The following is a 12,253-nucleotide window of genomic DNA, read 5'->3' as shown; positions in this document are numbered from 1 at the left end:
CCCAGACTAGCCAGGGAGCAGGCAGGCCCTAATGTCAGCTGCACAAAGGGGGCTCCTGTTTATGTTACCCCTGATTAACACCTGTGAAGTTTTGGGTTACATCTTCCGGAGGCTGCAAAAGTCACATGAAGGCATGCAACCCTTGCTGGATGATTTCACAGGGAAACGGGAAGGCAAGGCTCCTTGCCTTCCCCAAACAAGTTTGAGTGAGCCTTAAAATTCTCTCCACAGAGAGAGACGAGCTGGGGAAACCACTCAAAAAAACAGCACTAGGACCCCCCCCCACTTCCTCCCCCAACTCTGCCCCATGTCTAAGGTAACTCAGTGTTCAACTCCTCCCTGCCTTAAATTTCTCAGCGCTCCTTACTATGTTCTGACTAGAACGCTGAGGGAAGCATGAAATTCCAAAAATTTCTCCCGCATCACTGTAAAAATGTCATAATTCCAAAAAGGGCAGGATTGCATGCAGAGCAAATACAGAGACCTCTGCCATTTCAATGTATGTGAAAGAGCGTTTCTAGACTGCTCGGATTTTAACATAGAGAGCAACCAACAGAATGGAAGTTTGGCAAGGATAAACTTATAACAGAATATGGTTAACTCGAGTTTTGAAAATCATAAGGAAGGGGCAGGAGGAGGGGGAAATATACTTCTTCAGACTTAAATAACCTTCATCTACAATGTATCATTATTTCTCCTTCTGTTTCGAAATTCCTCCATAGCCACACACCCATTACAAAGATAGGTGGACGATTTTGCAAACTGATTTCAAAATTTATGTAATCCTCACTGATTTAAGAGATGTCTGAATGGGCCCAAATTCAGGCTGATGTTTTTTTTTCTTTACGCAACCTCACCCTTCCCCCACCCCAACTTTGTGCAAACAGAACCTCATGATGAGCTGTAGAGTTTCATTATATAAAAGTTGTTTGGTGGGTTGATTAAGAAGTCAGGGGAAGCATAATTTGGAGAGGCTCGCTTCCCTGGTAAAAAAAAAAAAAAAAAATCATAATCACATGTCATTTTGGCCTAGACTTTTCTAGAACTGCAACTTGCCAGTCGAGTTCCCTCCCCTCCAAAGGACATCTAAACCCCATAAGACAATCTGGGCACGTCCCAGTGGCTACACGGCTTGTGCAGGTCTGAAGACTCGTTCGTTCTCTCCAATCCAAGCACGGATCATTTTGTTAAATACCGACTCGTATTTTGTCATTGGAGCGAAGAATTTCAAAAACGGTGTTAATATTTAATCACATTAGTACTGGCGTGTTTTACGGTGTGACAAAATAAAATATCATTACAAAAATGGGCTTTGCCTGAAGGGGGGGAGGGGGATGGAAGAAAGTGTGTGCCAGTGCTGAAACCTAGAGGAGATATGATTCAAAGCCGCTGGACACCATTGCTTCATGGCTGATGGGACCATATAGGCATGTGTTTAAGGAAAAGCAGGACATTTTACTTTAATTTTTTTTACTCTCTTTCGAAGTGGCACACTTCACTCTGATTTTCAGCCAGGGGACTCGGGGGCCTGTTGAAGGCTCTGTGTACCTATTTATACAACATGTGCAGATGGAACTGTAGGGTGTTATCATAATGAAAAGTTTAATCTTCCTTATTTACTACCAGTAAGGGAGCAGCAATTGGATGCAGATACCTTATAAAGCCTTAACTAGCAGCCCCAAGGCTGCAGAAGCTGCGAGTGACCTCAATTCAGGGCTTTATCTAGGAAACTGTCCTTCCCACATCACAGAGTGGAAAACAAAGGAGGTCAAGTGGGTGTCCCTGCCGATGCCTCTAAGGCGGTCAGACGGGCAGCCTGTTCCTGAAGGAAGTCCCTGTCCTCCTGTGAGCAGGGGAGGGCTTCGTTGAGCTTACAGGGGAAATCAACCATTAAGTGACTAGCATCTGTTTCCAAAAAAATATTTTCCCTCATCTGACTGCGATAATGAAACAAGCAAAACATTACATTTCTTTAATGACATTTCTTCATTCAGAGCCTGCATCTTTTCATTTATCGTTTTCTGTAAAGAAAAAGTAGTTGGATGGACTGGGAAGGGAATGGTCCGACACCTTAAAAAAAAACTCATTAAAACCACCCAATTCCTCGCCACCTAAGGTCCTTCAAAATACCCGCCAGCAAAGTGCTATGGGTTTTCCGTTCTTAATTCTCTAAATATAGTTTTCTTTTTTAACTTTTCTCACCCCATTTTGGCCAATATGTTCTTAATTACTAGGGGGATGGGAGAAGGGGGAGGAGAAGGGGCAGCCAGGCCAAGCCAGGTAGAAGTGACAGAGGCCGGGATTTGTACTAACCAGGTATCGATTGGCGGGGATCGAGATGTTGTGTACAAGAAAATAAAAGAGAAGGGGGGCCCCGAGCAAGCAGGATGCTGCGTCCAACTCCATTTTAAAAAGGAAGGAGGAAAAAGCGGGGAGAAGAAGTGGAGGGTCCCAAACTAACCAATTTATGGCCTTGCCTGGGAGAAGCCTGGAGAATGCTGATGCTGGCCCCAGCGTCTGCTGTGCATGCTAAACACCCGGCTTCAAATGAGAGAGCGGCGTCCCGGGCTGGGCAGTAGGCGAACAAAGAGAAAAGCAGCGCGGCCGCATTCATGAATTGGAAAACCGAAGCGGGAAAGCTACCGGGGACAGGCGCCCTGAAAGCCGAGTTCTGAGCCACCCAACTCCAGCCACACTTCCCCTCCCCCTCCCCCCATCCCACTCTCCTAAAACCCTCTCCTCTCCTTACACCCAGGGTCAAGAGAGAGCAGGATTTGGGGAGGACTAGGAAAAACGAAGGCAGAGGAAAAGAACTCGAAGAAGGGCAAGAATCAAGGGATCTATTTTTTAAAGACGCAGCGAAATCGCCAGCCCCTGGCTTCATGGTAATATTCAGCCTGATGAAACCAAGGGGATTCTACTAGGGTTTCAAAGAAAAAGGTATGAATGGGGGGAAAAAACGATGTTACCTAATTTTAAGAAGCCATTATCTGTGAAAGGAACAAAAGGCCCCATTAAAATAAAACGGATATCTACTGCAGCCCAGTCTTCTTTAGGTTAAAAAAAAAAAAACTCTTATTAACTGCAGCGGTGGTTCATTGACTAACCCCCACCCCACCCACCTTAAAAAGCCTCCAGGCCTGGTGGGGAGGCAGTGCTTAGAATGCAAAGGAGAACTGGGACGGGACATCTGTCACCAAAGCCAGGGAGATATTGACAAACACGGGTCCTTTGTGTCTTAAGAATGTATATCCATATCCCCATACACAAATGATACCCTGGTTGAGTAGTCTGGCCTCTGCTAAGCAGACCCCACCCCAGCCCCAGCCCCCTATTAAATATCAAGGAGATGCACCCGGAAAAGACTGCCTGCCTTCTACAACCCCTACGGATCTCCAGTTTTTCAATGAAACTCTAACAGTTAAGAAGAGACAAAACAGCTACTCATTAGGAACAAATGTCAAATTAGGTGTTTTCTCTGAGTGATGCTGCCTGCCGACAGCAGAGCTAGAAACTTTTTTTTTTTTTTTTCTAAAAATGCTGGCACAGGAAAGGGAGCTGGAGCTGGAGGTTGACTGACTAGGAAACAGTGGGGAGGCATTAACACAACTTCCCAGGTGTCCTGTGGGGGGGGAGGGGGCACAATTCCTAAAAAGTGGAACCAGCTTGAATGTTGAGGGTGATGAAAGGTCTTAGTGTGAAAAGAAAGGCTCCTAGTTCTCTGAGCACCCAGCAACTTGGCTAAAACTTGACGGGGGAGGAAACTCTACAATAGTTCCACAGGGCTGCCATCTAAGTTCTTACTGTGGAACTAGAATCTACCTGGCAGCACCTAAAGGGTGAGAGGGGGTCCACTCACAGAGGCCTTGGCGTATCCAAAGGAAGAGTATCCAGCTCTGAGCTGGGCATTAAGAAGGCCCTGTGCTATCCTACCTAACCCCAAAGGACCCTCCCCTTTCATGGAGCCTTCAAAGTGGGGGCTAAGGCCTGCAATGTGGGTGGGGTGGGTCTCTGGGAGGTGTGAAGGGAACCAGAACGAGCGCATATACCTTCTTTGCTGTTGGGGTTCTGGGGTTTGGCCTTCTCCCAGGGCGCCAGCGTCTTGTCGTCGTCTGCGCTGTCCACCAAGGTCTTGTCAGTCGGCATGTACCAGGTGGCGCTGTGCTCTGCCATCAGCGAGTCCAGGTCGATGGTGCTCATGGCGCTTTTGACAGCCTCGGAGCAGCAGCTGCCCAGCTCGCTGTCTCCATTCTGCGCGCCCGAGGCCCCAACGGCACACTCACCCTTCTTGCCCCCCTTGAGTCCCAGGGGCTGGTCCTCAGAGATGCTGAACTGCTGCCTCTGCAGCTGGATCTGTGCCTGGAGGATCTCCAGGGGGTGGATCTCATCGGGTGGTGGTGCACCGCTACTGCTCGTCGGGGTCCGGACTTGCTCTAGGCCAGGCGTGCCCGGATGGCCATTGCCCCCTCCGCCAACATAGCTGTCAGGGGTCGAGGTAGAGGTAGACATGATGCCCAGGCCGAGAGGGGGCGGGGGTGCCTTCGGTCCGTGTTCCCCTGCTCCCACCCCCCGGGGAGGGAGTTTGGGAGAGCCTGTCACCAGGGGGCTCCTACTCGCTTTGGCCAGGGCCGGGGGGTTGTCGGAGCTGGATGACACCTCGTCCTCGTTGGCATAGCTCGTGCTCACCTCGTCTGAGGCATACTCGCCCACGTGCGGGGAACTACCGTCCGACTTGGCCCCGCCGTCCAGGGTCGCCATGAGGTCTGGCTGGTCCCCCAGGAGCAACTCGGCCCCCTTCCCCCACGACGGTGACGTGAGCGCTTTTTCGTGAGGCGTCGGCGCCCCACGCGCATCTCCCGTGGAGCTGCCCCCGACAGCTGCGCCCGGTGCCTGCTGCTGCCCTGGACTCACCCCCGGAGCGCCCCCGCTGTCCGGGGCTGCGGAGTACTTGTCGAAGAAGGTCCCGGGGCTCACGTGACCACTGTCCCTTTTTCTGCGACCCCGTCCCCGGCCGCCGCCCCCGGGGACCGGCTTGCCGTCGTTCCCCGACGTTGATTCTAGGGTGTAGTTGGGGGAGAGGCTGGTGCCGTCCCCCTGGGCGGGTGGGTTGGGCGGCCCCGAGGCTTTGGAGCCGCTGCTACTGGTCCCTGACGGGCCTCCGGGCCCTGGGGCCCCAGGAGCAGTCCCTCCAGGGAAGTAATCCGAGCCCGGGTTGCCGGCCACGGCCGCGCCGTCGGTCTCGTTCTGGCTCAGTTTCCTCTTCCCCTCGGGCGGGTTCTTCTTGTTGAAGGTCACGTTGAGGTTGGGGGCCCCGAGGCTGGCGATCATGTTCTGGCAGGCAGTGGAGAGCGCAGCCAAGCAGCTCTGGCCGAACAAGTTGTCCTTGGAGCTGGGCTTGTTGAAGGAGCCCAGCGAGAGCGCGCCCAGCTTACTGGCCGAGGAGCGCTGGCTGGGCTGGAAATCAGGCTGCGGCGGGTATGCGCCCCCGCCGCCGCTGCCCGTGCTGCCGCCGCCCCCGCCCGCACTCGGGGGCGAGTTCACGCCTGGGCCGCTGTGCGGCGTGGCCTGACGGTTTGCCGCGCCGAACGGGAAGCCAGGCTGGCCCCCGAGCGCGGGCGCCGTGAAATCTGGCGGCGGGGGCCGGCGCTCCGAGGGAGCATTTGGCAGCCCTACCCCAGCCCCAGGCGATTGCAGTTGGCCCAGGCCGGCCAGGCTGCCCCCGAACTGCAAGCCCGGGGAGGGCAGCGCGGGCACGTGGCCCTCTCCGGGCATCCTCAGCGGCTCTTGCAGAGGGCCCCGGAACAGCACCCCGGAGCCACTGGGCGGAGGGGGCGGCGCCAGCCCCGGGTCGTGCGGGCCACAGTCAGCAGGCAGGCCCGAGCCGCCCATTCTGCGGGGCAGCAGGTCACCCGGCGGCGGGTGCGGACCTGGGAACCACGCGCTCTCCTGCGCCAAGTGCGGCGCCTGCTGCTCGAAGGTGCCCAGGCGCCCGGCGCTCGCGCCGCTGCTTTCGCGCTCAAAGTTCGGTTGGGCCAAGCCGCCCACCGGGCCGCCGTGCACCAGGCCGCCCTGGCCCACGTCCCCGGGGTGGCCTAGCTGGGCCAGGTTGGGTTGGCGCAGCCGCTGCTGCTGATTCCGCGACGCCATCTGCTTAATCATGAGGGCCGCGTTTTGGCGCTGCTGCTGCTGCTGTTGCTGTTGCTGCTGCTGCTGCAGGGACTGGTGGTCCGGGGCCGGATGCTGCAGGGGTGGCCCCGAGGGGAAGCTGTCAGGCACCGGCGGCGTAAACTCGCCGGGTAGGCCTGAATAGGCGGAGGGCGAGAGGTGGTTGTCCAGAGCACCGTTGTGCATGTTGCCGTTCCACGAAGCGCAGCGGTCCACTCCCGCGCTGCCGGGGAAGTCAAAGCGCGGCCTCTTGGCCACGTTCATGTAGGGGGGTGCGTCGAAATGCTGCAGCCGCTGGTTGGGCGCCTGCTGCGGAGGGGGGTGCTGCATGTTAAACACAGGCTCGGAATAAGGGTGCATGCTCCGGTTCTCCAGCCGGTGGATGGGGTACTCGAACTGTGCATGTTGGCTGGGCAGCATGGGGCCCCCGTCCTGCAGGCCGCCGCTGGGCGTGCCCGCCTCGCCCTGCTGGGGCCGCGGGAGCGCAGGCGGACACGAATTTTGTCGGACCAGAAGCCCGGGCGGCGGGGGCTGCTGCGGCGGCGGCTGCTGCGGCTGCTGCGGCTGCTGCGGGGGCTGCTGCTGAGGCGGCGGTGGGGCCTGCTGGGGAGGCTGCATTAACGGGTGTCTGGAGCCTACTCCGGGCTCCAAACCCACGGGCATCTTGCGGGCCCCGCCGAACCTCTCGAAGAACACGCCGTGTTGTTGCTGCTGCTGCTGTTGCTGCTGTTGCTGCTGAGCATGCATTTTGGACAACCCCACCATGCCTGCAGCTCTGGGCATTGCTGAGGCACCCGAGAAAGAGCCCCCGGGAACCTGGCGACCCGCCGCATAATGAGGCAGCTGCCCCTCAGAATCGGAGGGCGAAAACATGTCGAAATGTCCCGAGGGCGCCTCGCCCGAGTAATTGTATTCCAGCGAGTCGACGGCTCCTTGGTTCGCCACCCTCCGGGGCTCCAGACTGTGAGAATCGGAGCCGCTGGAGGCGGGCAGGCCGTGGAAGGAGGCGGCACGATTAGGGCTCTGGTCCAGCGGCAAGCATGGGGCAGGCACGGCGTGGCCCGAGGCGCCCGAACTGTGGAAGTCTGGGAGGTTCCCAGGTCGCTGCGGGCCGAAGGTCTCGGGCCCCTGGCTCTCCGCCATGTGATCATAACCCTCGGCGAAGGGCGGCTGGCTGCCCAGGCCGCCGCCGGCGCCGCCGTAGCCGAGCAGGCGACCCCCGTGCAGGCACGAGGCTCCTGGGTCCGGGCCGCCGAAGTTGCCCCCGAAGTGGGGGTGATGCTGATGGGGGTGGTGGCTTCCCGGGTGGCCGTGGTGCGGCTGCTGGCCTCCGAAGAATCCGTGCACCGGCTGCGCCTGCAGCCCCCCCGCGTGCAACTCCGAGTGGCCGCGCGCGTGGAAGCCGTAAGGCTCCATGTTCATGCCCAAGATCGGGGGCTCACCCAGCGCGCTCATGGCAGGGTCCACGGGGCCAGGGGGTCCCCCAGCGTGGAAAGCCGGGGCCTTAAAGTGGGTGTTCATGCTTAGTCCGGCCTCGTTAAAGTTTCTCTCGCCCTGGCCAGCGTTCCTGCTGTTGATCTGGGGCTCGAATTGGTCCAGCCCAAACATACTTGGCGGGGGGCGGGGGGATCAATAGGGCATGACAGCCTGCTCTCCGCCGCGCACCGCCGGCCAGCTACTCGTTCCGGCCCTGGGTCGGGCGCTCCGGGACAGTCAGCACCGCAGGGACGCAGCGCGCACTGCCACTTCGCCTGGCTGGGGTCTATCAGCTCCTATCCCGAAGCTCTGGCTCTGCCCCACGCGGGCCTCTTACATCTTACGGCACAGCGGGGCTTCCAGGAGCCGGGTTGGGGGGCCCATGCCCCGAGTGGGGAGGGAACGGAGCTGGAGGCGAGTGAAGACAAAAAGTTAAGTGGGGGGAAAGAAGGTGGGAAGAAGGGAGGGAGAGCAGAGCAATCACCTTCTTAAGTCCGATCGGGTTGGGTGGGGAGCCTCAGGACGCCGCCCGAAACCTCCCGGAGTCGGTGGCGGAGCTGCTAAGGAGCTGGACAGGGAGACCCTTCAAAACCGTGGTGGCGCCGGGGCACGGACTGAGCGATTCCTCCCCCCTCCCCACGGAGTCCCTGCGCTCCGCAGCCGAGCCTCAGCCAAACACGATCCGCTCTCAGTCCCCGTTGGCCCCAAGCAAGCGGCTACAGCTTCTTCAGCGGGTCGGAGGACTGGAAGCTCCGCTCGACATCACCGGTGCTGGCCCCCGAGCCGAGGGCGCAGGGTCGCTGGAGAGGCGGCGGACGCTCGGGGTTGGAGCCGAAGGTTGGGGGAAGGCACGGATCCCCCGCTCCGCGGCGGGTGCGCTGCACCCAGCGCGCCGCGACCCCGCGCGCAGCTTCTCGGCCACGTCCGCCGCCTGCCGCTTCTATCCTCAGCTGTTCGGTCTCTGAGTTCGCTGGGGTCTCCGCGCACGAGTCCAGGCGCCGAGAGGCAGCGAGACGAAGGGTTAGGTCGCTCCAAGACTCGGGTTCCCTGCCTTCGCGCCGAGGTGCTTCGCGAGTCCCCTTCGGACTCGGGGTGGGGGCGTACGCCGGTTGGGGGCCACGCTGGGCGAACAGGCTAAGGCTTTCCGGCTAAGCTCTCGGAGCCCGAAATGGGGGTGGGGCGGGGCAGCTCTGGGGGGTCTGTGCACCCCTCTCCTGGCTAGCGGGGGGGGGCTCTGCGTGGGGCGTTCCGAGGGTCTCAGCTCCCCTCTCTGTGTCTGCTTCTCGCCCAGCGCCGGGAGAAGCAGCAACAAGTTTTGCATTTCAGCAATCAATTTCAGCCATTACATTTGCACCAATCAGCGCAGCCCGAGCTCCGAGTCCGGGGCGGGGCTCGCTCTTAAGGTGGTCCTGGGTGCTGGCTGCTGAGGCCCCCGCCACGAACCCGCACTTCGCCACCTCCGGGGTCCCCCGCGTGGGTTTCGCTTCCGAGTCGGGCGCCAGTGCGCTGGGGGGGGAGCGCCCTGTCCTCCCAGCTCATCAGGCTGGAGAGGGCGCGGGAGGAGAATGGCGGGAGCTTGGCTTTGTTCACCCCCCTTCCCACTCAGTTACCAACTCCCCACCCCCAACTGAAGCGAGACCTGCGGGGTGGACAGGGGGCGGGGAGGTGGGCGGTAAACGGTGCGGGGCGCTCAGACAATGGGGTCGCCAGGCAAAGCTCCTGGACTCGCCACGGAAAGTCGCCAAGTGTCGACCTCGCATCAGCCCTGGGAAGAACCATTGGCTCTCCACCGCTGTCTGCTTGCTAGTGCGTCCAAGTTAGCCGGCCCTTGGATTTTCCTGGAGGTGAAAGCAAGCGGGGAACCCCGAAGTTAGGGTTTTCCTCGAGAGACACAGGCGCTTGCACGTTCCTCTCTTACTAGGGTGCGCACAATTTTTCCCTAACCGCACTGCCTGGGGTTCCCAGTCGCCAGCTTCTGCCCGGAGGAGCCATAACCACTCGGTCACTTTATGTGGGGCGCATCGGCTGAGCCCAGCGTCAGAGCCGCGAAGCATCTAGCCGCCCAGCGAAGACCTGCGCTCACAGGACGCATTGGACGGCCTCAGCACCCTACTCAGCACTCGGGCCAAGGCTCAGGCCCTCTCTGTGCGCGAGGTTGGCCTCCTTAAGAGATCAATTAAACTGAACAGGCCAAGGAACGGAATTGGGTTGTGATACTAAAATCAATAGGAGTAATTTAATATCTGCCCTGCTCTTTATGAAATATTTATCCCAATAATCTTAGTTAAAATGTTTAGATCTTCCTGATCCCCACTGAGGCTGAAATCTATCTTGCAATTAGAAGTTGGGAGTTAGAGGTGATGGAGAGTAAAGGAGGTGTTTATTCTGAGTGCCTGTGTGTGTGTGTGTGTGTGTGTGTGTGTGTGTGTGTGTTTTCCTCCCTAAAGTGTGCATAGGAAAGGAAGGGGGAGAGAGCCTTTAATTTTCCTTGCCATAAAATAGCAAAAGGCAATTTTGCTAGCCGACTAACATTCTTAGGAGAAGGGGAGAAAAAAAAAGAAAAGAACTTTCTTTGAAGTGCCCCTGATATCGCTATTAAATCTAAATAAAATTAAGCATGGTGTATAAAAATGCCTTTTCCCCCCACAAAAGAAAGTGTTTATCACCCAAGTCTGTCTAGCATTTGCTAAATTACGCATGAAATCTGAAATGAAATAAACGTTATAATAAAACCAACCCCTGAGCCCTTTTTATTTAAAAACCTCAGATTAAGCACTCCACCAACACGGGAGGGAGTTAAAAAGTTACCAGCTCAGGCAGGCGGATTCATTGCTCCCCCGAGTTGCTGCTGGGAAGACAGATGCTGGCTTTTCCTAAATACTGTGAAAAAGGGCTCAACTTAGGGTGAGAGATGCAGGAAACAGGGTCTCTGAGAAACTCCCAAACAAAATGAACCCCCCCCCCCAAAACAAAGATTAAAATGCAAACAATAAAAACCTGCAACTTTAAAACTCAAAGAGCTGAAGCAAGCTCAGATCCAAGGCTCTTCAAGGGACCTCCCTGTTGTGGATGTCGACGGATATTTTTTTCTTTTTGAAATTAAAAATGAAAATTACCCCCACCAAAAATGGGGTCCATAAATAAGTATCGGGAAGAAGTATTTGTACAGGGCGGTGGAGTTTTAAAAGGATTTTTCTGCAGGATCAGGTTGTTGGTCTGTGATTAAATATTGATTTTGTGTAATTAGTTTTCATGTGAACTATCCTCTTGCTGATAGCTTAGAGGTTTCAGAACTAGAAAAGAAATGGAATTGGACATGGAAATTATTACTTAGCAAAGTGACAGGGAAGTGAGAGCTGGAGAAAAGACTGAGGCTTGGCTGATTTAGGTACAAAGAGATAAAGGGTCTGGGTAGGCCTCCAGTGACACCTCCCCACCACAGGGCCCCAAGCAAGAACCTGTTAGACACTGAGACTCTCAAACAGGATGGGGACCCGTAAGGGGAATGGTTGCTAGGAGGAAGACCCCTGTGTGGGCAACGGCCTATGCAAAGCCATGGCACCTGGTCACATACCTGGTCCAGAGTGGTAGTTTCTGAGTCATGAGTGTCTCAAGAGGCAACTATGTGAGGAGTCTTATTCCCTTGTGTGTCTGGAGGGAATAGAGCAAGTAGGACCTATCCGGAGGCCTGGGTGGGCCAGGGCAGTGGGACAAATGGCCCACAGACCTGTAGTCTGGGGACACCCTAGTCAGGATGTGCTCTAGGCTGCAGCATGACTTCACATGGGGCTGGGCGGGGGTCTCCTGAACACCTGGGCAGGTTTCCTGTGGAATAATTCTGTGTGCTCCAGGGAGGGGTGTGTGGGAATATTTTTCTGGGGCTTTTTCCAAGAGTTCAGTCTACAAGGTGTGTGAGTGTCTGAAAGGAGGGTGTGTTTCTGCTCAGGCTGTGTGTCTGGGTCACCTTTCCTTAACATTTACGAATGTTGTGTGGGTGTGTGGCATGTACCTGCATTTGTGTCTTCACCTGTGTGGAGATGGCGGGACATCTGTGTGTGTTTGGGTACATACCTATATGTGCGTGTGTTCCTGTATCTCTGGGTGTCTTTGTGAGTGTTCCTGGGGAAAGTGTACTATCTGTCCTCCAACTCCATGCTTCTCTGTAAGTATGCCTCTGTGTTTGTACCTGCGTGTGAAGCTGACTCACACCTTGTTGTGCCTGAGACTCTGCTCACATGTGTCTGTTTTCTCTGCAAATGTGAGAGTGTGTGCCATTGCCCGTGCCCATCTGTGCCCCTGGATGTACCGCCCTGTGCGCCTCCATGGTGTGGGTGCCCCTGTGTGTGCCTGTGTGTGCATTCCGCCTGCAAGGGCCCACGGTTTCTTTGGAACAGACACATTGCCCCCTAGCGCTCAGACAGATTCAGTCCCTGCCTACCAGCACAGAGCCGGGAGCAGCAGAAGCCCTAGGCTTTTCTCCTTTTCTCCTTTCTTCAGCAGTCCTTTGAGGGATTCTGAATGCACTGGCACAAGTCAGATGGGGCCACCTGAGTGGAGTAAGGAGGACACACAGCTGGGCTGAGGCCCCGGAGCTGAAGAGGGATGTTCCAAG

At 56.6% G+C, this 12,253-nt stretch overlaps 1 protein-coding gene across 2 annotated transcripts in view; it reads right to left on the bottom strand.

Annotated features, from left to right (window-relative positions):
• The window catches only part of MN1 (MN1 proto-oncogene, transcriptional regulator), a 47,769-nt gene extending 38,788 nt beyond the window's left edge, over positions 1–8,981 (bottom strand). Inside the window, exons 1-2 of one of the 2 annotated variants that reach the window (XM_023538446.1) lie at positions 4,050–8,981; positions 1,958–2,568 (exon numbers count right to left, since the gene is read on the bottom strand). In XM_023538446.1, coding sequence (XP_023394214.1) covers positions 2,408–2,568; positions 4,050–7,773 — 3,885 coding nt within the window. In that variant the 5' untranslated portion in view covers positions 7,774–8,981 and the 3' untranslated portion in view covers positions 1,958–2,407. Of the gene's footprint in view, positions 1–1,957; positions 2,569–4,049 lie in introns of those variants that run through there. The other variant, XM_011373388.2, reaches the window with a different exon arrangement.
• Positions 8,982–12,253: the final 3,272 nt, after the last annotated feature.

This window comes from Pteropus vampyrus, unplaced genomic scaffold (genome assembly GCF_000151845.1).
Source record: "Pteropus vampyrus isolate Shadow unplaced genomic scaffold, Pvam_2.0 Scaffold223, whole genome shotgun sequence".
Taxonomy (NCBI): Eukaryota; Metazoa; Chordata; class Mammalia; order Chiroptera; family Pteropodidae; genus Pteropus; species Pteropus vampyrus.
Note: the sequence above shows the minus strand (reverse complement) of the source record. Positions and strands in the feature narration are given on the sequence as shown.